General features: G+C 41.5%; 1 protein-coding gene across 1 annotated transcript in view; it reads right to left on the reverse strand.

Annotated features, from left to right (window-relative positions):
- Window positions 1-25,090, reverse strand: part of prkd2 (protein kinase D2) — a 75,411-nt gene that overhangs the window by 6,687 nt on the left and 43,634 nt on the right. Inside the window, exons 2-16 of the mRNA XM_080731274.1 lie at window positions 24,062-24,200; window positions 22,400-22,531; window positions 21,565-21,764; window positions 20,401-20,584; window positions 18,068-18,139; window positions 17,888-17,905; window positions 17,037-17,196; window positions 15,937-16,048; window positions 13,544-13,621; window positions 11,684-12,023; window positions 9,612-9,664; window positions 9,178-9,250; window positions 8,490-8,596; window positions 6,286-6,447; window positions 4,526-4,624 (exon numbers count right to left, since the gene is read on the reverse strand). Coding sequence (XP_080587400.1) covers window positions 4,526-4,624; window positions 6,286-6,447; window positions 8,490-8,596; window positions 9,178-9,250; window positions 9,612-9,664; window positions 11,684-12,023; window positions 13,544-13,621; window positions 15,937-16,048; window positions 17,037-17,196; window positions 17,888-17,905; window positions 18,068-18,139; window positions 20,401-20,584; window positions 21,565-21,764; window positions 22,400-22,531; window positions 24,062-24,200 — 1,929 coding nt within the window. The remainder of the gene's footprint in view (window positions 1-4,525; window positions 4,625-6,285; window positions 6,448-8,489; window positions 8,597-9,177; window positions 9,251-9,611; window positions 9,665-11,683; window positions 12,024-13,543; window positions 13,622-15,936; window positions 16,049-17,036; window positions 17,197-17,887; window positions 17,906-18,067; window positions 18,140-20,400; window positions 20,585-21,564; window positions 21,765-22,399; window positions 22,532-24,061; window positions 24,201-25,090) is intronic.

The raw sequence follows: 25,090 nt of genomic DNA on the forward strand, positions 1-25,090 counted from the left end.
ATGCTGGTGAATGCTAACCTGGTGAATGTAAACCTGGTCGCACCAACGGGAGGTCGTCTCCACCTTAACCAAGTTGCCTTTTTGATACACTCGGAATGAAAGACCTGCAAAAAAACACTCTCCCAATGCATGTATGCTCTGCCGTGTGACTGTTTTGCATGCTGCAAATAGCTGTTGTACAAGCTCACAATGAGTCACGGATGTGGTGTGTTGCGAGTTTGTAAATTGGCGAATTTCAGGGCACGACACGGTCATATTATGTAATCTTGGTTTATGTACCTTCATTATTTCTCTGCATTTACAGACAATTCGTTTTTTAGGTCCCCTTGCTAAACATTTAATGTTAATTCCAACCTGCCAGTGTTGAAGGGGGACAGTTAAAAGCAGTCAGACAGACTAGAGACGTGTTTTGTGTACGCAACTCTCCTGCTGTTTTGAAGATAAATATTCAAAGAGAATCCTTATTCCCCATAGCAAACATTGGCAGCATTGTTTCTTCATTTTCAACTCAATTAACATACGGAATGCAGCCGTTTACTGGGGCTTAAACTCTAGTGTATGAAAAAACGGAATATTTTGAGCCCATAAGAGGGATTTTGAGCTTTAATAAGACAACCTTCTTACACTCGAGGGTCATTTTGACCCAGACAATTGTTTTTTTTATTTTTATGAGATGTACTTGATTATATTTATATGTGTTCTTTTATTGCTATTTATTTTATTGTTTGTGGCATGCACGCACACAGATACACACACTCACACCCCAATGTTCCCCCTTTTCAACAGTTTTTATTTTATTTTTGAAACTTACTTTGGCAATGTAAACGTATGTTTTCTCATGCCAATAAAGCTCCTTTGAATTTAATTGTGTCCATCTGTGTGTACAGCACTGTGTGTACGTAAAAAGAAGGAATTCAAAATGTACTTGAGTAAAAGTACGAAAGTGTTCAAAATGTACTTGAGTGTATAGCTAAACTCCGGCACCGATCGAAGTGAAACTGTTTTTCCACATCAGCCTTTTATAGCTCCACCAGGAGGCCGATTATTTTCTTATATCACTCCTACAGATCTTCAACACTCCCGCAAATCAACTCATTCTGTCTGTGCCATAAATTCACACAATGCTGGCCCACCACAACCTACGTGGCCCGGTGGAAACCTGTGCTCAGAGGTTAGCACATTTTTCTAGTTGTCGATTTATGTGTATATTTCTTTTATTGCATTGGGCCACTGCATTTTTATGAAAATGTTTCACCAGATTTGAAACGTTACTATCTTGTAAATCCAGCTGTCCTTCGCCAAGGAATCACCACAACTTTTGTTTTACAATGTAAAAACAAAAGCTGCCACGTAGCAGCCTTTGCTACTCTCTTAAATAGGACTGTGCGTACTGCGAGCCATGCTGGCTATAGAGGGTATGCGTGTGACATCACTGTTGCTGGAAGTTATGTGGGAACACGCCTACTGAGTGGCAAAAAACTAATTTCTGCCATTGACAGCCCATACATCCAAACAGAAATGTCCTATCTGATTGTATTAAACAAAGTTAACTCACCAACATTGTGGCTGTACTGAAAGCTTGAATTATCCTCTTTCTATCTGCCAAGTTTTTGTTTCATAAAAATCCACCATAGGCGTGTTATGAGATACTTAATGTAAAGACATTCTGTCCAGGTGATTATTTTTCCAAGTGTCCGAGTTTGGAAGCATTCGTTTTCAACAACACAACATCCTGCTGCCTCCTGCATTATGTGCAATTTAGAAACAGGTGGTATGCAGAGCCGTTGAGTGATTTGCAACTAGCACTTCCAAACTCCAATGCTCCATGCTGCTCAATGTTTTGCCACTCAGTCTAGATTAGGGGGGCGGGTCCCAGTGGATGTGCATAACCTCCATTTGGAGATCACAGCTCCCCACAGTTCCCCATATTTCCCCACATTACAACGCATTCCTTTTAGCAGACCTTGTATAGAACTGAACTTCCTTTTTTTTTTGCAAACTGTTAATAAAGTATTCAATAAATCAATCAATGCATGGGTGAAGGGAGTCAGAGATTGGCTGCATTTCTCTGGGAAGATTGAACTCCATCAGTCCTCTCATGGGAGACTGTGTCGTCTACGAACAGTGGAAGTGCTGGAATGAATCATGAATGTGCAGGGACGTGCTGGGCCCCTGATTCAGCCCAGGAAAAAGAGTTGTAGAGGCCCTCATTGTGCGCTATAGAGAGAGATCTCTCTCTATAGCGCTGCTGCTACTCAAAGATTTGCCATTTCAGATCATGACAAGTGACAAGCCAGTGAGCCAATTACATGAGTTATATTTCGTCATTGTCGGGTGGAAACCTTGTATGTCCAAAACCATTTAAAAAATGATTTAAACTAGTGAAAACAGCCTATCTACAAGCACACAACGCCTCGCACCGCGTTGCTTGTAGATCTGCTGTTTTCACTACTTTTGTGCGACAGCCTTGTATGATGAAGCAGGGCTTTGCTTTGCGAAAAAAAATGACAAATTTGAAACTTGGAGATACAAGGTTTCTGCCCGACAGTGACGATTTACTTTGTTGGCCGCCCAGCCCCCAAAACGGAACGAAGGCCGAAATTGTATTTTTATTTTTGTCCTAATGGCCGGCCTGGACCGGCCGGGAATGAACCGGCCGTTCGGGAATTGTCCCGCTTTTCCCAATGGCTCTGAGGGCATATACAGTAGGGACAAAATTATGACAGTCAAACGGTGAAAACTGTTATGCCATTATCCTGCTGCTGGCAAGCTATGACGCTGTGACACAAGAGCAGATGTGAGTACTGAACGTGTTTGAGCCCCCCTGGGCTTCGGATGCAGTAGAGAGCAGTGTCACTCATGAGCAATAAGATAAAAGAAATTGCTATTTTAATTTCGCTACACTAAAACCACAGCCTTAAAAGTACAAATGTGTCGGCCATTTATTATGTTTAGATTAGATGTCTTATTATCCACAAGGGATTTTATTTCTTTTTACTCAGGTCAATGCATATGATTTTGTATAGGTACAAGTTTAGGTGTAGCCTGTTAATAATAAACGTCCAACTACACAACTTAAACCTAGTCCTCAATGATGCAGTGAAAGACATTCCAGAGAATTAACGAATTAATTAGACACCATCGCACAAATACTGTATACAAACAGTTTAAGTGCACCATGCTCACTGGCATAATAAAAGTAAAAGTACTCCTTATGCAGAATGTCCCATTTCAAGTTTTCAAATGTATAGAAATCGTTAGAAAATAGCAGATCTACAAGCTTGCAATGCGTCATGATGCGACACATTGTGAGCTTGTAGATAGGCTATTTTCAAATGGCCAAAATCTATATATATAGGGCGTGGTTATCTATATAGGGCGTGGTTAATGTACGTTTTTTGTAATAATAATTAAAATCTACATTTTTAAAATAATTGTAGTGGAGTAAAAGTACAATATTTGAATCCGAGATGTAGTGGAGTAGAAGTATATTGAAATGGGAAACAAATGAAATAACATGAATTGTTTTTAAGTACAGCACTTAAGTAAATGCACTTAGCTACTTTCCACCACTGCCAATGCAATATTCATATACTGCAGAGTCCATAATGCACTTCTGTATTTTACCGTGGGGACCATTAATGCTTCATATTAATTACAAATTCAAATTCCTATTTGATTGCTTTTTGTGATCAGTAAAGAAACCCAATCAGAGTTGGAAGATGACATTGCGGTTAAAATTCTAGCTGGTGTTGGAACAGTAAATTATTATTATGTTTTCTAAATTGCATATTTTACGCATCACCGAATAAGACTTTCATTTTCAGAGCAATTTTAATTGGGTATGTGGGGTGGTAACTGGGACCTGGATATTGGATAGACGGTGCATGCGTGCAGGGGCGTCACAAGGGGGGGACATTGGGACTGAGTTACTAGGGCCCAAGGTGGAGGGGGCCCTAACCCTTAATTATTTTATACTTTAGCTAACAAGCACAGAGCGCGACACTCCGCGCTGCGAGCTTTCAGATCTGCTATTTTTGAAAAGTCGTGAAAATGTTTGAATATACTATTTTTCAAGCGAACAGAGCGAAACAAAAAAAATCTAATTTTGCTTCTGTGGGGTCTGTGGAACTAAATATTTTAAGATGGGGGTCCATGTCCAAATACATATAATTTTGGGGGTCCTTCACATGAAAAGGTTTGAGCACCACTGACAAAGAAACATAGGTTTTTCTAAAAACCTTAGAAGGATTTGAAATATTAAAATATTTTCATGATTTTTTTCAAAAATAGCAGATCTACAAGCTTGCAGCACGGCACTCGGTGCCGCGCTGTGAGCTTGTATATATGCTATTTTTCAATAGTTATAGCACAAAATAAAGCGTAATGCGTTCCCAGTCTAAATGGGTTAAACCCCCTCCCCCTATGAAGAACATTCATGGGGGGCCCACAGTGAATCCTTGTACCCAGGGCCCAGAATTTGGTGCGACACCCCTGCATGCGTGTTGGTGTACACAGCACTCACCTGGGGGAAGGGTTCGGCAGAGGCGAGAAGCACATTCTCTGGTTTCAGGTCACAATGAACAATGTTTTTGAAGTGCAGGTGCCTCAGAGCTGCCAGAATCTGTACCCGCAAAGAACACACACAGGAAGTGAGTTTTACTTTTAAACAGGAAGGTGCTTATCACACACACACACACACACACGCACACACACACACACACACACACACACACACACACACACACACACACACACACACACACACACACATTTGAAATGTTTATTTATGCCCACATAAGCAGAAGTACACAAATGTACAAAGGACATAAACAATATCAGTGCCGTTAGATAAATAGGAAAACAGCCAGTTACAAAGTGCATGTAGGGCAGAACGTTGTTACATACAAGTCAAACATAGCAGACAACACACACACACACACACACACACACACACACACACACACACACACACACACACATAAAAGAGTGAGTGGGAAACAGAAATCATATTGCGCAGGCTTTACCACAAATTGCAGTTACATTTTAGAGCTCCTCGATTATCAAAAGAAATGTGGCACAGTGTGGCATTGTGCCACGGTCTCTTGTGCAAATGAAAAACAAATCAAATAGCAGATATCAAAAATGCATAATATGCATTGGACTGCATGCATGAAATGTATGGGCCTGGCCACAATGAATAACACAACGGCAACGCCAAAATGTTCTCTGCACCTCTTTAATCTTTGCCTCGAGCTTTGACCGTCTCTATTCAAAATGCAATCATCTCTTCAGTGCAACTTAGTGATCATTCCCACCATCTGCTCCATCTGCTATTTAGACACAGAGGCAGCAGTGATTGAATACCCTGCCACTCAACTGGTTTGCTGTGTTGTTTAAAACAGGGGTCTTCAACAGGGGGTTTGGGACCCCTAGGGGGTCCTCAGAGTTACTACAGGGGGTCCTCAAAATCTTTGTGACTTTTTATATTAAGCACTTGTACCCTAGCGTCCATGTTCTGATAACTTTAGCCAAAAATAGCAGATATACAAGCTTACAACGCCCGGCTATTTTCGGCAAAGAGGTTTGGTGTAGAGGAGAAAAAGAGCAGACTAAGTACAGAGTGAAAGGTCAAGTTTATTAAGTATTGACGGTTCAAGTGGTTAAATATCTGAAAACTCAAATTGACGTGAATCCAAAATACACTGATGATTGTGCTGTCAAACAATGAAATTATATGGAATCTATGAAAAGGTTATGGGGGTCCCTGTTTCATCTCTCTCTCAACTAAGGGGTCCTTGGCCTGAAAACGTTGAAGACCCCTGGTTTAAAAGGATCCCTGGCTAATAAGCCAAATATGCCTTAATATGTTATAATTGTCCACTATAACTAAAATGTAAAATTAAAAACACCTTAAATATTTTATTTATTCTAAAAATAGCTAATATTTCACTCAATATTCAATATATTTTGCTTACTAGCCAGAGATCTGGTTCAGTGAGCTCTACTACGGTATGACCTTGCACTTTCTAAGCAGTTCTAGATGAGAGCATCTGCTAAATGCCTAAATCGTGAATCCAGCATCTATCTAGGTATTCATTATTATTGTCCAATATGTTGAGAAGGCACACTGGAGTCAAGAGAAGACATCCAGATAACATCCACAAAACAAACTAAAGAACTAAAGAAACTAAAGAAAAAACAGACATCTAATCAATGTCTATATATAGATGGTCTACAGTGGGTGCCCTGCAGAAATGCATGACAAATGTCACAGACACGCACCTGAGTGATGAGGAACTTAGTGAGCCTCTCGGGCAGTCTGCCTTTCTCACTGGAGAGGATCATCTCCAGCATGTCACCGTGCAGCTTCTCCATCACCACAAACACCTTCTCCGGGGTCTCGAACATGCACTCCAGGTTGACGATGCCCAGGTGACGCAGACTCTGGTTGGGACGAGAAAGAAGACATGGTGTTGGTGGTGACAACATGGAGAATGTTGTGGGAGATTGAGAGGAAGGATGCTATTGGAATACAAGTGGACAAATAACATATCTGCAAGCTCACATAATGTGAGCTTGTAGTATGTATGTATGTATGTATGTATGTATGTATGTATGTATGTATGTATGTATGTATGTATGTATGTATGTACTACTGTATGTTACATACTATGTATGTATGCACTGTATGAATGAATGAACTTTATTGTCATTGTTGCATAAAAAGGTTTGGAACAAGTTTACGAACAACGAAATTGGAAAACAAAATTGGGAGAAAGGTGAGACAGCACATAGAATGGTGTGAGAAAAATAATTGGATTATGACACAAAGGGTGCGAGAAAGAAGACATGGTGTTGGTGGTGACAATTAACATGGAGAACTTTGGGGGAGTCTGGGAGGAAGGATGATATTGGAATACAAGTGGAAAAAATAGTGACATTAATATATCCGCATGCTCACTTGTAGATCGGCTATTTTAAATAGTATGTGTACAGTATGTATGTATGTATGTATGTATGTATGTATGTATGTATGTATGTATGTATGTATGTACCGGTATGTATGTATGTATGTATGTATGTATGTATGTATGTATGTATGTATGTATGTATGTATAAGTAAGTATGTATGTATGTATCCCACTAAACAATTTGTACTAGACGTCTAAGTTTATACGTATAAAAAATGGTCTACCAGAGGTATAGATATGCAAGTTTTTTATACGTCTAAACTTAAACTAGACGTCTAATATACGTCTAATAGACGTCTAAGTTTATACCTGGGTCTAAATTTAGACGTCTAATAGACGTCTATATTTAGACCTTATCGGCCGGACGTATAAACTTAGACGTCTAGTATAAGTTTAGACGTATATTAGATGTCTAATATACCTAAAAATGTTTGCTGGGATGTATGTATGTATGTATGTATGTATGTATGTATGTATGTATGTATTTATATATCTATTACATACTATGTATGTATGTACTGTGTGTGAGAGGGTATAAAAGTGAGAAAGCACCTAGAATGGTGTGAGAAAAAATAATCGGATTATGACACAATAATCACTTTAAACCTGATGTCCCTATTCAAGTCACACTCAAGCAATTATTATGGTCATCACCCTGCATTTGGCGTGTTTGACTTGTCCAGTGGGCATCCCTTATGCAAATCCACTTTACCATTTAGGCATTAGTAATTAGCTCCTTGTTTGCCCTGAGCTATAAAGTTTGAGTTGGTGGTTGATGGCTGCAGTCACACTCACATGTAGTTGTCCTACTGGTAAATGAGACAAATGCTACAGAAACCTCTACTGTAGCTCCATCTACTGGTGTATTTACACAATGTGAGGGAGTCTATATTGAAACTTTTTTCAGGTAGAAATATGGCGGGTTTGTATAGCAACCCTCGTCAAAAGGGTGGTATAGTGAAGTGTAAATTATAGGCAAAAGACTCAATAAAATAAGGGCATAGTAAGGACTTTCCCATCAAGCCCTGTAGCCTAATTGAGCGTTGTGAAGATTCAAGTGTGTGCGCGCTTGCATGCAAGTGTGTATGGAGACCTTTAGCTGCTTTAGAGCACATAATATAGACCACCCAACGGCTGACCTCACATATCGTCACTGTCAGGTAGAAACCTATGTGCAAAAGTGGTGAAATGAGAGGCGTTGTGCGCTTGTAGATCGTCTATTTTCACTAGTTTGGATAATTTTTGAAGCGGTGAAAGCCGCTTCCAAGGTGTGGCTTTGTCTGTCCCATGTCTGTCCCGTGCATGCAGAATTGAGGATTGGTCAAGCTTCACATGACAATTTGGCCCTCATAGCTCTAGAACACATAGAATAAGAATTCACCGCTTCACTTCGAACCGAGGTTCGATTTTTTTAATGAGGAATACAAAAAGAACGGCTTTGGACAGACAAAGGTTTCCTCGCGACGACGATATTGGGGAAACAGCGGACATATCAATTAAAGGTTTTCATTTCACCTGCAGTATGGCCACCTCGTTCCTCAGCTGGCTCTCCTGCTTGGTGGGGAAGCGGAGCTTGTCGATAACCTTCACTGCAACATCACGCCCAGTCTTCCTGTGTTTACCTGAGTTACAGAAAAAGAGTGATGAGGGGAAAAAGGTTCAAACAGAACAGTGGTCCTCAAAGTGGGGTCCCAGGCCAGTGGCCACAGGGGTCCATGGGCGGTGTCCCCAGTAAAATGAAGTTAATATAGAATCAACGCCAGTTTAACCTCTTATTAAAATGACACTTTAACTCTTATTTTATACATAGGAAATGGACGGTCTACAATCTCACAAGGCATTTTTAACAGCACAAATGTCCAGAAGAGGGTTCGCAAGCACAAATACATATGAATTTAGGGGACCTTGACATGAAGATGTTTGAGGACCAACTTCCAAAAACGTGACTTTTGTGGAAAGTGTAAAAATAGCAGATGTATGTACTGTACAAGTTCACAGCGTGCTGTGAGCATGTAGATCAGCTATTTACACCACTTTTACCTGACACTCATGTACTGTACAGTGGTATAAGTGACTAAGTACGTTTACTTAAGCACTGTACTTAAATAATATATTTTGGTATTTGTACTTTACTTTGTAATTCCAATTTTCAGTACTTTTAGTACTGCACACGCACATGCACACACACGCTGTACATACATACCTCCATATACTACTCCAAACTGTCCAGAGCCCAAGACCTCATCAGCAAAGATTTGGTACACCGTACCGATATCCTTTTTGTGAGAAATATGACCATTATTACCATTATTCATCATTCAGTCATTCATTCAATGTCAATCTTCACCATTTTCATAATGCAGGCATTACCTTATGCATGAGATAAGAATATATTGAATAGGTATTAAGCCATTCACAGCATACTCATATACATAATCTTAACCATACTAGCACTGCCTAACTGTAACTACAGTGCATTGGTTAAAGCAGACTAAACCCATGCCTAAACTTAAACAGTGGCAAGCAATAACGTAATTAATTCTATTACGCCCCAATCAATCAAATGTTGCAGAATGTCAAGGCTTGAATGAATATGAAGAATATTCATAATAATTCATATGAATTAAGAAAACTTACCACATTCTCTTGGATCTGACTGTTGGACACAGAGATGCTGACAGAAGCTTGCCCTGAAAATAGCATAGCAGCAATGAAACGCAGCTCATGATGAAGTAGGTCATATTAAAAGGTCTACATCTGGTCTGGTAAATCATTTAACTCACTCTTGCAAAATGTCAATATACTGTACCGTGGCGACACACGTAATCTCTAGTGCACCGTTTCTCAAAGTGGGTGCTGTGGCACCCCAGGGTGACGTGACGAAAGTCCAGGGGTGCCTCAGAATACTATTAATATTTGCAGTCAATTTATCAATATCACTTCAGTTTAACCATTCTTAGACTCTTTATACCAGGGGTGGGCAACTTTGATGATAGAGAGGGACACTATATTTCCACACACACTTCAGGGGGCCACATTGCATTGCTGTCGAGCTAATTAATCTCCTACTTCTCTATTCTATTATGTCACACAAAACAAAAGTAGCAAAAATAGCCAATCTACAAGCTCAAAACGCATCGCATCACAACGCGTTTTGAGCTTGTAGATAGTCTATTTTTACATTTTTTTAATTGGAATCCTGATTTTTTTTTTGCTATTTTTTAATTGGAATCCTGAAAAGTAACATTTGTATTTAATTTCAAATACATTTAGTTATACTTATGTAAACTTTATGAACTTAAATACAAATACATTGGACATAAAATGAATTACAGGGGCGCTCTGAGCCAAAAAAAACTGCTCTAGTGTTACTGTCAGTAGTCCTGTAACCAGTGGTGTAAAGTAAAAGTACATTTACTTAAGTACTGTACTCAAGTACAATTTTGAGGCGTTTGTACTTTACTTGAGTATTTCCAATTTCCAATACTTTTACTTCTACTCCACTACATCTTGGATCCAAATATTGTACTTTTACTCCACCACATTTATTTGAAAACTTTGTTACTTCTTTAAAAAATTATAGATATAAATTATAATATTATGAAACATACATTAACAACTTTAGCCCTATTTTATACCTACACTATTTGAAAATAGCCGATCTACAAGCTCACAACGAATGTGACGTGTTTTAGATCAGCTATTTTCAAACATTTCGTACTTTTACTTTTGGTACTTTAAGTACATTTTGATGCCAATACTTTCATACTTTTACTCAAGTACATTTTGAATTCCAGACTTTTACTTGTAAGAGAGTATTTCTACATTGCAGTATTGATACTTTTGCTTAAGTAAAGAATGTTGTACTTTTTTTCATCACTGCCTGTAACGCAAAGTGGGTTAGCAGTGGGTTAATTCCCTCGCCAGACTTCCAGTACTTATTTGCCATACAGTTTTGGGTTTATGAAAAATAAAGCTGAAATAAGACTGTGTTAACACTAGTGACAACAAAGCAACAGGCTACATGTCCTTTTCAATAGAAGCCACTCCAGCAACATGACGCTACAGAATGACACCTGACACTTGACTGGCTTTCCAGCACTACAATGACGCAACGAAGTGTCAATCAATCATATGTTGTAGTTTCGATCATTTCCACTCCCATTCTCCGTTCCACAAAAGGAAAAAAAAACTGTATTATTTAACCCTTTCTGGGCAGTGTGGATTGAGCAATACTTCAACAGTGGCAATGCAGCTGGCAACGCTTGGTCGCTTTGTAACTTTTGTCGTCGCAAGTGTGAACTATTAGTGTAAATTATACCCCATAATTTTGATATCATATAAACATATAATAAATCACTACTGGCCTGGAATCGAACCAGGGGGAAATGGGGACTAATGCTCCCCAGACACGCTCTCTAACTCTAACAATGGTTCTGCTTAAAACTGGTGGAAACGCAAGCCAGTCCGGGGACGGTTCTGTGAAAACACCACGATTCCAAGAACTAGAACGGAACCAGTTCTGGAACCAACAGTTATTTTGGTGAAAAGGGGGCCTGCAGAGTTATAAGATTACATTTATTTTCATTAAGTCCTGAGGGAAATTTGTCTTGGACATGCATTGCAGGCTGCTACACAACATACAACAAGGGGGGGTCAATGACATTAAAAGTTTGAGAACCATTCCGCGCATTCATTCACCAACTTACTGTGGGGCGTGTTTCCCTCTGCGGGGGGCGCATCCTGGAAGAGGGCCGGCATGAGGGCCTGGCGGATGGCGCTCTCCCACGCCTTGGCCACCTCGCGGCCCACGCCGCTGTTGGGCGCCACGTTGCTGGGCGAGGGCGGCGTGGGGGGCAGCAGGCCCTGCAGGGGGGCCAGGCCGGGGGGGAGGGGGGAGGGGGTGGCGGCGGTGTTGGGGTCCTCGCCCACAAAGTAGCACATGCTGCCCGTGATGAGCTCGAAGCAGTGAGGGCTGGCGGCGCAGGGGGGAACCAGGGTGAAGTCCCCCGCCGGGCGGACCTCCAGGATCTCAGAGAGAGGGATCTCCTGCGCCACAAGAAGGGAAAAGAAATGGCATTCAGTGTCTTTGACTCTTTTGCGGTTTGATTTCTTTGTTATATTATCTGCCATTTTCTTGTTCTGTTTTTTTTTCATCTGTATGACATGTCCATTAATGTTTTATTTGTAAAAGATATGTGTACTCTAATACAATTTACAATTTAGGCATTTAGCAGACGCTTTTAATCCAAAGCGACTTACAATAAGCAGGTAATACATCAATATGATAAGAAAGATAAGTCAGTACATCAACAACAATATAACAAATGCATAGGAATATCAATCTAGAAAAAAACTATAACATAGGTAGACCACGCACCTAATCAGTAAAAAACGTTTCTAAAAAAACTAAAAAATGCTAGCTTCATGTATGTTCATTGAGGTTAAGGGGAGTGTTACATTAGTTCTATGGGTTTAGGTGGAGTCTGAAATACTTTGATGTAATCTTATCCTATGAACGTATAAATATTCCTGGAGAATGCCACTTCTCAAGACCCTGGAGGGTTTTTAGGCATTCTCCTTCATGTATATTTTTAAAATGTTCTTGTAAGTGAAAATAAACAAACAATGTGCTTTTTAATTTGACCACATTAAGACCTGAGGCCCATTCTACAAATGCCATCTAAAATGAGTAGTTCTCAACTCTTATATATAATTCAAAATGATTCAACGTTCTTAAAGCACTTTGAAGATGTGTTCAAAGAAGTTCAAAAATAGTACATTTACAAGCGCGCCACAAGCTTCTATGTCTGCTGTTTTTGAATAGCTAAAATCTAAAATGGCACAGTTGTTTTCTGAACTGCGTTCCTTGTCTCTTGTATTTTAAAATGGGGGGGGGGGGGTCCAAAAATATATATCTAAAATGACACACATGCTTTCCCGGTTTCAATGGGGTTAAGTAACTATAGCAATGACAGAATATGTTTAAAAAGTCTCTGTTACAAGTAAAAAAGGCCTGTATTCAAAGTTTTGACTTGAGTAAAAGTAAGTATTGGTATCGAAATATACTTAAAAGTAACAAAGAAAAAGTGCGCAAATGTTTTTGAAAATAGCAGATCCACAAGCTCACAAGGTGTCGCATTACGACATGTCGTGAGCTTGTAGATCAGCCATTTTCGAACAGCCGCCGTATTAAAACAGGTGTCAATTGGTTGACGGTCAGTTGTACTGTGGCGTGTCGCCCCGTACAGAGTTTACAGCATGCATGTCGTCGTTGTCCGGTGGAAACCTTGTATGTCCAAAACCGTTTGTTCTGTATTTATCATTTTAAAAATTATTTAAACTAGTGAAAACAGCCGATCTACAAGCACACAACGCCTCGCACCACAGCGTTGTGTGCTTGTAGATCTGCTGTTTTCACTACTCTTGTACGGCCTTGTATGATGAAGCAGGACTTTGCTTTGTGAAAATAATTACAAATGTAAACCTTGAAACACTGTTCTGCCCGACAGTGACAATATGACCTGTTGTTTTTACACAGTGGACATGAACGGTACGGGTTGACCTACCTTGTAGTACTTGTTGGTGGTGTTGTTCTGGAACAGGATGATGCACTTACAGTCCAGACGCCAATAGTGCCTCTTTCTCTGTTGGTGGGAATGTGGGGGGGGGGGAGGGGGGAGGGGGCAGGAGGTGTTGGGGGGAGGGCAGGTATGGGAATGAGTGAGGGAGGAGTTCGGGGGAGGTAAGGGGAGGGCAGTAGGAAGGGGAGGGGAGGCATGGGGAGAGGACAGAGCATGAGGTTGTGTCGATTTAATCGATTAAAACTAAATTTGATGATGAAAAATCTGAATATTTGTCAGCTACCTTTTTTCACTTACGAATACTGAATAAAAAACGAAATAAAAACGAAGCTACGATGACTGAAACTGAGACTAAATATATTGACAATTTCATCAACACACAAAAACTGAACAAAATTGTCAGGGAGGTACTAGTGCAGGAGAGAGCCAGTAGAACTAACAGACAAGTCAATTTATTGTTTGGTTGCGCTCTCGGGTGTTGTGCTCTGAAAATAGCAGATCTACAAGCTCACAACCCGTCGCACTCTGAGCTTGTAGATTGGCTATTTTCAGCACGTGAGCAAGTGTAAAATCAGACATCAATTTACGACACCATCAAGTTTCGACCAATTTACATTTTTGTCTACAAAATTAATTGTATATTTTGGACTAAAATCTTATGATATTTAGTCGACTAAAACTAGACTAAAACTAAATCATTTTCAGATGACTAAAATGTGACCAAAACTAAATGGAATTTCATTCAAAAGACTAAAACTAAATCAAATTTAGCTGTAAAAATCAACACTGGCATGAGAAGTTTCAGGGGGTCAACATGGGATTCACCTTAGATGCTGCAGAGGACGCTGTCCAGAGCGGACCAATCAGAGCAAAGGAAGGAGGAAGGCGGAAGGCGGAAGGGAAAACAGGACAAAAAAGAAAAGAAAAAGGGTAGAAAAGGTTAGTAAAGAGAGACAGACCTGGAGAGAATGAAACAGCCGAGAACCACAGAGTTAAAGCGAAAGACATGCAGGGTTCCCCAATCTGGTGTCAAGGCTCACGAAGGAGTGTTTTTATTTGATATATTAGATCCACGACCATTGAATATCTGTATATTGGAAGAATCGGCATTCCGACCTCCCCCCATTCCGACACTAAAACTATACCTAACCCTAACCTCTATGGAAGTGCTGCCACTCCGACAATAAGAAGTCAATGTCGGAATGGCAACATGTCGGAATGGAGAGCAGTCACCGGAAGAATCGCCTTCAGGACACAATCTGACACAGGCACACAGCTATCTCGCTGTCCTAACAAACAAAAGGTGTTAATGTGTTATGCGCGACACCTCTAACCTATTAACATGCAGTCTGATGGTTAGGTTTAGCATACTAATAGAGGGCTATTGTCACATGGATGGTATAGAATGCTTTCCATTCACAGGACAACTAGGCCAACAACATTTTGATATACATTGTGGGTTCATCATAATGAATCAGTTACTTCAACTTTAGTAGTATAATGGACGTATAATGGCAGTAAAATCATATTTACGTACAGCGTATCATGGCTGCTTACACCACAACCGCAAAGTTTTTTTTAAATAGTGGTAGCCTGGAAGAATCAGAACATTGTGGCCACAGGAGGATGTGGGAGAGAAATGGTTTTAATCTGGAATTCCCCACGCGTCTCTCGGTCACACTGAACAACCTTCTCCCGCCAATATATACTGTGAGGTGCTTCATCAGTCTGTACAGACACTCAACATTCAACCACACGCACACACTCTCACACAGAAGATGAAAGGTAGGAGTAAAGTGTATCAGACGCCAAGAGGAAATGGTCAAGGCCAAACAGTATGTGACCCGTTAAATGCAGGAGACAGATGAGCTGGTGTAGTGTGTGGGGGAGATGGAGATAGTGGGACAGGAGCACACTGTGTCTCAGTCAGTGCTACGGGAAAGTAATCAAAGCCCAAGTTTGCTGAGTTGCATAACAAAAGCTGCAAAACTAATGGGGGTGCAACAGTTACTCAAACTAATCAATTTAACAGATTATAAATAATAATTGGTAATTTAATAAAATAATGGTCCTATTTTGCGTAGAAAAAGGTTGTAGATGTGCTATTTTTGCACGTTTTGCACGACACAGTATGAGTAGTGTGACAAGGTATGAAATAAATAAAGCTCAAGTTGTTGTTCGATTATTCAATTAAGTGAAAAAGTTATCAAGAGAAAAATCGCTAAGAAAATAACGGATAGTTGCAGCCCTAGAGGATAACGAAAAAATTGTCCAAGATAAAGAGTCTTTTTAGCCTCTGCACATGGTGTAAACTCAGAGGAGACACAGTGAAAGGCTTTCTCATCTCTCACAGGGAGAGGGACAGGGTGTGTTTATACCAGTGCGTCCTTGTTGCTGTAGTGAACCATCCATCCCTCCTTGATGGCAGTGCTGGAGCGACGGGTGGTCTGCCTCACCGACTGGACCACCCTCATTAAGGGGATGTAAACACTGTGGAGAGAGGGAGGCAGGACCAGACAACCAGTTAGCAGAGCAGTGGACATGTATATCGTCACTGTCGGGCGGAAACCTTGTATCTCCAAGTTTTAAATGTGTACGTTTTTTTGGAAAGTAAAGCCCTGCCTCATCACACTAGACTGTCGCACAAAACTAGTGAAAATAGCTGATCTACAAGCACACAACGCCTCGCGGTGCGAGGCGTTGTGTGCTTGTAGATCGGCAATTTTCACTAGTTTGAATCGTTTCTAAAGTGATAAATACAAAACGGTTTCGGACATACAAGGTTTCCACCCGAAAACGACGATATTGTAGTGTAATACAACATCTTGTCTATGTGTGTGTGTGTGTGTGTGTGTGTGTGTGTGTGTGTGTGTGTGTGTGTGTGTGTGTGTGTGTGAGTGAGTGCATGCATTTGTGAATGTGTGTACAATTCTGACCTGGTATGCTATAATGTGTATAGTTTCATTGTACAGATTGATGTTTTTTTGGTTATTCTTCATGCCACGATTTTTGTAACCCATTTTTCTCACCCAGTGTCAATTGTCTACACTAATTGCGCTACACTCCCTCTGCCAACCTGGGGAGAGCAACCGACTGACCTCATGCTTCCTTCTACTGTATGAATGAGGAGTCCAAGTCCCACCTCTTTTGGTTATTCTACTGTTAGTCTGACAATAGATTCTTGGTTTAGCTATAATCATAGATTACTATTGCCATTACATTTGATGTATTATTTTTGTCTGTCCTTGCTTATTGTAAATCGCTCTGGATTAAGAGTGTCTGCTAAATGCCTAAATTGTGAGCATGTCTCATTTGATTTGTGCGAGATCTTGTGCGTTTGCGCCCACGTGCCTTTGTGTATGTGTGTGTGTGTGTGTGTGTGTGTGTGTGTGCGTGCGTGCGTGCGTGCGCGCGTGCGTGCGTGCGTGCGTGCGTGCGTGCGTGCGTGCGTGCGTGTGTGTGTGCGTGCGTGTCTAACCTCTGGTCCCCGCTGGCTCCATCCTGGTGGTTTTCAGGGGAGAAGGACCCAGGGATGCTGCAAGACTCGTCAGGGTCGTCCATGGAGGACTTGTCCGAGGAGTCGTACTCACTGCTGTAGTCCATGGGGACCTCTGGGTCCACGCTGGGACTCAGCATGTCTACGGAACAGAGACGGGAATTACTCAGTGACTCCAGTCATTTCGTTACCGTTCACTGAAAAGATTAGTTCCAAGGGAGTGTGTCGATATTTTGACATAACATTTGTTCGACGAGTGAATGTTAACCTGGTGAAATGCTAACCTGCCGATGCTGGTGAATGCTAACCTGATGAATGTTAACCACTATGCCTAAACCTAACCCAAACCTCAGTAAAACTATGCCTAAACCTAACCCTAGAACCTAACCCTTAGTCGAACTAATGAAACGCAGAAATAGCGAGAATTGCCCAGTTCCAATCATTTGTTCGCCGTTCAGTACTTCTTTTTGCCACTGACCGACTGAACCTGGAGTCACCGGGCTTTCCACGCATTGTATATATTTTTTTTATAATTGTTACGATTTGAGGAAGTGACCAAATTCATTCGCACAAAAGACCGAATCACTCGCAAACAATGGAAACCACACAGATGGGGTGGTTATAGACCGATTTCTCAGAGCGGCAACCATAACTGCGGTGTCAAGTGGCACCTATGTGTGTGTGTGTGGCCGTATGCCGACACCGCAGCTACACGGCAGCGCTCTGGGAAAAAGGTCTATACTACTACTAACACTAGCAACTGTATTACTGTTACTAAAGTTAAAAGCCCAGTGGGGGAGGAGAAGGTGCAATACTAACAAACAACTACTTACCGTTGTTACTTCTGTTCTCTGAGAAGATAGAAAGGTGAGTGCCGGTGAGATGCAGGGTTGTTACATGTTGGGGGGTTATATCAAAATGACAAACGTTAATGAAAAGATGACTTCATCATCACAACCATGCTGGGTTAACAGTCATGCACGTGCTAAAAGTAAGGCAGGTGTCTCTCCTACCTCCAATGGTCTCTCCTAGGCAGTCGTTGGGAACTTTGTACGCACAGCGCTTATGGCAGTTGAACTTGCAGTCTGTGAAGGATAATTGATGTACAAAAAAAAAAAAGTTTGTGTGAATGCCTTAATCACTGGATTTAATATGTGCAATTTCTTGATGAATTGAAAACACAGGACCACAATGCAAACAATCCCTCAGGGCCTTTTGTGTTATGCTTTTAACGTTATTGTATAACTGTACCTTTTGCAAACTGTTAATGACGAATTCAATCAATCAATCAATGCTCCCACATTCTTAACTCCCATTTCTGATTTATGTATTGGTTGCCGATCAAGCTCGCAACATGTCGCAGCGCATCGCTTTGTGCGCTTTGTGCGCTTGTAGATCAGCTATTTTCAGTGCGCGTCAGCTGGCACACAAACAAGTAAAATAATCCTTTAGAGAAAGCCAAAAGTAGCAAAATTAGCTGATCTACAAGCTCACAAGGGTTTGTAGATAACGTGTCATGGCCAAAATAGGAACACCAGTTTGAAAGTGGTCAATTGTGTCTGCAGTTTTTAGAACTGGATTGGATTCAATAGTTACTGGAAAGTCATGGTCCTACCAGTTGCGTTGTAGATAGATAGATAGATAGATAGATACCTATGGATACCCCTGGAACCCCCCCCAAGGACCCCTGGGGGTCCCCGGAAACGCACTTTGAGAACCACTGGATTACACAGCTGATTGAGTGTGGTTATAGGATTACATACAGAATGCTGGCATGTGGGTCAAGCTTTGTGCATATTGCAACACACACTGTACTGTATGTTTGAATAAACTATATGTAGGGCAGCCTATACAAAGTAGATCAGACATTAGTATTTCTGTATTTCAGGGGTCTTCAATGTTTTCAGGCCAATGTTTTCAGGCCAAGGACCACTTAGTTGAGAGAGAGATGAAGCAGGGACCCCCACAACCTTATCATAGATTGTACTTTGTACTTTTACTGACACCATAACATTTATTTGAAAAATGTAGTTACTATTTACTTTGAAGATTTTGATTATTATTACAAAACATACATTAACCACTTCAGCCCTATATACAGGCCATTTGAAAATAGCCGATCTACGGCAATGCATGGAGATGCGACGCATGTGAGCTTGTAGATCTGCTATTTCGAAAAGTTTTTATACAATTTGAACTTGTGTAACGGGACATACTGCACAATGAGTAATGTTACTCTTTGTACCTTAATTATATTTAGATGCCAATACTTTGTACTTTCAGTCAATTTTGATTACCGGACTTCTACTTGTAACAGAGTATTTCTACGTTGCAGTACTGATACTTTTACTTAAGTAAAAAAAAGTAAGAGTACTTTTTCCACCACTAATAAAGCCATAAATATACCTTCTTTATCGCAATGTGTAGCTAACTGTTGTACACAGTTCACTATTACCCAAAGGCTGGCCACATGAGGTCTGATATTCACATTGGCGCCACGCAGCTCGCATGTGTCTCTCAAGTCACTCACATATTATGGTAATGCCAGATAATTTCAAAGAATTTACAAAAAAAAGTTTATTGTTATTGTCCACATTTTCATAACGGACAATATTTAATATGAAGAAAGCGAAACACGTGTCATTTATTTATTTTAGTCTATCGGACGTATTATTCGCGCTTACAATGCCACATAAATAGTCATGTGTTTTTGAGCATATCGCAGACATTAACTTCTCCAGTGCAGCTGCTCTGTGGTCAACAGTATTAGTCTGTGGTTGTGCTGTGGTTGTACTGGGTGTGAAAAGTGTGTAACGGGTATGACTGTGAAGCAAAGCTTGGGTGAAAAAAGCAGTCATGCTCAGCAAACTAGAGCATAAATATGTCACTTTCCTCCCCTTTAACCACTGTCAACCATTTATGAGCTTGTATGTAGATCGTACATTTTCCCTATTTTTGAATGTTTCTGAAAGTATGAAATAGGGCTTAGCTACATGAACACTAGCGTCCCTACTCTGGGCATGTCACGACTGGAAAACATTCAGTGGAAACAGGAGAACGTTCGCCGTTCGGTGAAAATAGAATAGAAATAGAAATCTACAAGCTCACAATGCATGGCATAGAGGTAGAACTACAGTGGGACCGTAGTCAACGAAGTATAGGGTTTACGTGGTTACATGTAGTAAGAATTTTTTTTACTCCTTCCAATATTGTTGATCAAGTTTGTTCTTTCTCTCCTCTCTCTTCACTCACTCACTCACTCACTCACTCACTCACTCACTCACTCACTCACTCACTCACTCACTCATTCACTCACTCACTCACTGAATATCGTGAATATCCCCACCTTTGCACTGCAGGCCCTGTCTGAAGAGTCCTCGCAGGAGTCTCTTGCAGTACTGGCAGACGGTTGGCCGTGTGTAGGAGTGCACAGCGAAGGTGTGGGGCACCTTCACCTTGGTCATCAGGATCTTGTCCAGGTGGACCGGCCGCCCCGTGTAAAAGCGACGGGCTTCACTGGGGGTCCGCGGCTGATAGGAGAGAAGAGGATTTTGAATTCTTTAAAACAATCCAGTGACTTTGATTGGTGCATGGATCAGATTGTAAATTAATCCATGCCTTTGTCTCCTCCAGGCTGGATTACTGCAATGCACTTGTCATCGGGATCCCTAGCAAGAGCCTTCAAAAGCTCCAATACATCCAGAACAGCGCTGCTAGGGTCCTGATGAGAGTGCGCAAATATGAGCACATCTCTCCCATCCTCCACTCCCTGCACTGGCTTCCCATCGCCTCCCGGACTGAATATAAAATCACCCTGCTAACCCACCAATGCATCTACGGAAATGCCCCCCCCTACCTCAAGGAACTGCTCGAACCACAGCCCTCAACCCGCAGCCTCCGCTCTGGCAACACAAACAGACTAAAAGAACAGCACACCAAGCTCCGCACTATGGGAGATAGAGCATTCTATGCAGCCGCCCCCCTGCTGTGGAACTCGCTCCCAGACCACCTAAGAGCTCCACAGTCTGTTGATGTTTTTAAAAGAGGACTAAAGACTTTCCTTTTTAACAAAGCTTTTGGTTAGCTTTCAAAACCCTGCCCTTTTTAACTTGTTTTGACTGCTCTTTGCAAATGCCTTATCGTATGTTTTTATTTATCTGTACTGTAGCACTTTGAGGTTTGTTGACAAATGTGCATTACAAATAAAATGTATTATTATTATTATTATTATTAAATAGCCTCCCATCATTTATTTATTTCACTGCAAATAGTCTACATATTATATTTAAAATCATCCTTAACCCTTAAATTAAAAGAATAGATATATTTCAATGGACTAAAATATGTTGGCCTTCCTGCCCTGGCCATCATTGTGCCCTGAAAAAATGGACATCACCAAAGGCCAATTAAGTGGCATTGCCCCTAAAATGATGAAATTCCAGGCCTGTGTGGGACACTTAATAGCTGACAAATAACACTGGCCTGAAGCTTATAACGCAATATAGTATACCATCTGTGTGTGTGAGCGGACCAGGCCAGTGTCCTCTGCACAGGTGGAGGTGGTCCCCACGCTGCTCAGAGACTCGGTGGTGGAGAGGCGCAGGGACTGGCTGCTGGTCAGGGAGGTGGTGGACAGGCGGCGCTTGCGAGCTCCGCTGCAGTTGTTGGGGATGCTGAAAGCACAGCGCTTGTGGTAGTTCAGTCCACAACCTGCAGGGGGAGACAGAGGGGAGGGCAGCAAGGCCAAGGCAAGGAGGCAGAGAACCAGAGGAGGAAAGAGTTTAAGAATAATGAATAAATGAACGCAGTCAGCAAAGTTTTATGGGTATAGCACATTTCAGACACAAAGGCAATTTAGAGTGGTTTATATAAAGGCAAAAGATGGCGTTTAAAATTAAATAAGGACCCAAATGGAAACAAGACTACAGGGACTGTTTTGTTTTTAGACCAACAGCTATATTTTCATCCCTAAACGTATTTGCTTTTTTTTACCATTTTGAAAAAAAAATAAAAAAATAGAATACTTCAAATAGCTGATCTACATCGACACGTTGTGAGCTTGTAGATCAGCTATTTGAAATATATTCAAAAATATATAGGCTATATTTTCAAAATAGTAAAAAATTACAAAACAGTTTAGGGATAAGGGGTAAGGCATGGAAAAAAATATAGCTATAAGTGTTTTGACTGTTACTCATGCTGTTTTATATTTCTGTCTAATAAAATATGCAATCAATCAATCAATCAATCAATGGATAGAAAGTATTCAAGCAAGATCAGAGGTCTGTGGTCAACAGATATGAGCAACAATCTCTCTTCATTCATTCACACCAGGTTCTCCTCACCGTCACATTTGAGTCCCTGTCTGACCAGTCCAAACAGCATCTCTCCACAGTGGTCGCAGAAGGCCGGTGCTCGGTACGAGTGCACGTTCAGTGCATGCGGGCGGATCTGGAAGTCTTCAAACGTGGCCGCCGCTGTAAGACAGACAGATATAGTGTTTTGATTTAGTTTAGTCTTTTGAATGACATTTCATTTAGTTTTGGTCATATTTTAGTCATCTGAAATGTTTTCGTTTTAGTCGACTAAATATCACCAGTTAGACGCCTATGGGCGAAAAGCGACCTGTATATCCGACCAGTTACCCATATATGGAGACCCCTGGTACCCATAGATATTCACAGATATGGGCTTAATATTGATGACATCAGGGATCTCCTGGGCATAAAAGGGATTTGGTTCCCCTGACATCACAGTGATGTCAGAGCGTGATGTCAGAGCTTGAGAGTCGGCGTGATGTCAGAGCAGCAAACCCATAGACTGTAAAAAAAAAAAAAAAAACTCGGTTCTAAGTGAAGCGGTGAATTTCTATTCTATGTTTTCTAGAGCTATGAAATCTGTGTTCTAGATCTATACATTCTGTGTTCTAGATCTATACTTTCTATGTGCTTTAGTTCTATATATCTATGAATTCTGAATTCTGAATGATTTTTCCTGGAGGGCCAAATTGTCATGTGAAGCTTGACCAATCCTCAAGTCTGCATGCACGGGACATGTACGGGACAGACAAAGCCTGTTCATTCTGGATTGGAATGACCATATATGGACATGTACGGGACACACAAAGCCACTCCTTGGAAGAGGCTTTCACCGCTTCATAAACGTACACAGACATTTTGTCAAAAGGGTGAAACAGAGGAGAGGGGAGACCTTCCAGATAACAGCACCAGGAGAGGAGAGGAGAGGAGAGAGGAGAGGAGAGGAGAGGAGAGGAGAGGAGAGGAGAGGAGAGGAGAGGAGAGGAGAGACCTGGGATGGTGTTTTCCTCTGGTGTTTCAGTCCGAGTGTATCAAAGGGTGCGTTCGGAAATGCGCACCGGGTGGACTGCACAGGCGTTTATCGTGGGCTTGCCCAGGCCGTAACGATTGCATTCACCACGGCTTCGTAACTCGCGCGGCGCTCCGCCGGCCGCGCGGCCCTGGCCCGCTCTTCGCCCCCGAGCGCCGCTGGCCTTCGCACCGCTTGCAATGTCGTGGACAATAAAACGAGCGCACCCTTTGATACACTCGGACTGAATCACCAGTAGAAAACACTCTCTCGGAGAGACCTACCACATGGGTCTTCAACAGGGGTTCGGGAAGTCCCCAGATTTACTACAGGGGGTCCTCCAAATCTTTGAGTGATGGAATGTTTTTTTTTCCTCCTATTTATTATTTTTATTAACCACTTGAACCCTAACGTCCATATTCTGAGAACTTTAGCCAAAAATAGCAGATCTACAAGCTCTGCTGCGAGGCGTTGTGAGCTTGTAGATCTGCTATTTTTGGCACAGAGGTTTTGTGTAGAGGGGGAAAAAGAGCAGAATAAGTACAGAGTGAAAGGTCAAGATTATTAAGTATTGACGGTTCAAGTGGTTAAATATGGAATCTATGAACAGGTTGTGGGGGTCCCTGCTTCATCTCTCTCCCAACTAAGGGGTTCTTGTCCTGAAAACGTTGAAGACCTACCAGATAGCACCACCTCCACCAGCTCTCCCTCCTGGATGTCGCTGGCAGCTTTGACCAGCTGCAGGATGTTGTTGGTGCTGGTGTCATGCTTGAAGAGCAGGATCTTATCATACATCCCATAGAAGCCACACTCAGGGAACTGGAACAGAAAAAGGGGAAGACGAGACATCATGGATTACTTTCAGTGGTTCTTGAACTTTTTTTAATTCCAAGGACTTCCATATGGGGATGGGACCATATGAGCTTTTCACATCACGATCGCGATTTACGATATTATCGTGATAATCAAAATCCATTATCCTGGGGCGGAACATTTGCCAAAAAATTGCAGATCTACGAGCTCACAACGCGTCGCAACGAGCTTGTAGATCGGCTATTTCTTTTGGCAAAGACATTTGATAGAGAGTGAAAATAAAAAACTGGATCAAATACATTATTTCCAGGTCCGTTTTACCAATTATAGAGGGTTTAAATGTTACCGGATATGCAGCTCGGCAAATAAAAGGTGAATTGAACCCAGTGCATGACGGAGGACGATATCACGATAAATTAAATCTCCACGATACGATTATCGCGAGTGTTTTTTATCACGATAATATCACTTATCGTCCCATACTCCCATACGTACACACATGCCTTCTATAGCCAAGAGGCAAGCTGGAGGTTTGCTAGAGGCAGTCTTCCATAGGGAAGACTGCCTCTAGGGGGGTCTAGAGGCAGTCTTCCATAGGGAAGACTGCCTTGGGGGGTCCCTGGGACCCTGGCACAAAACATTTTCAGAGAACTACTTTAGAAGAACCCGCCCCAATCCGCATTCCTGCTATTTTGGAACATCTTTGAACGTGGTGTTTGAAAGAAGGGGAGTTGTCTGATAAAGGGTCCATTGGTGATGATGAAGTGGAATACAATATATAGCTGTAAAATGAATGGTGATGGACGACTAGTCGACTACGTGGCAGCACTGCCTGCCTGCTGTTTTAACCACATACACACGCAGTCTGATGAGCTTCTGCTACAGATGACAGGAGT

Source organism: Nannobrachium achirus, assembly GCF_963921795.1.
Source record: "Nannobrachium achirus genome assembly, chromosome: 8".
In the NCBI taxonomy this organism is placed as follows: Eukaryota; Metazoa; Chordata; class Actinopteri; order Myctophiformes; family Myctophidae; genus Nannobrachium; species Nannobrachium achirus.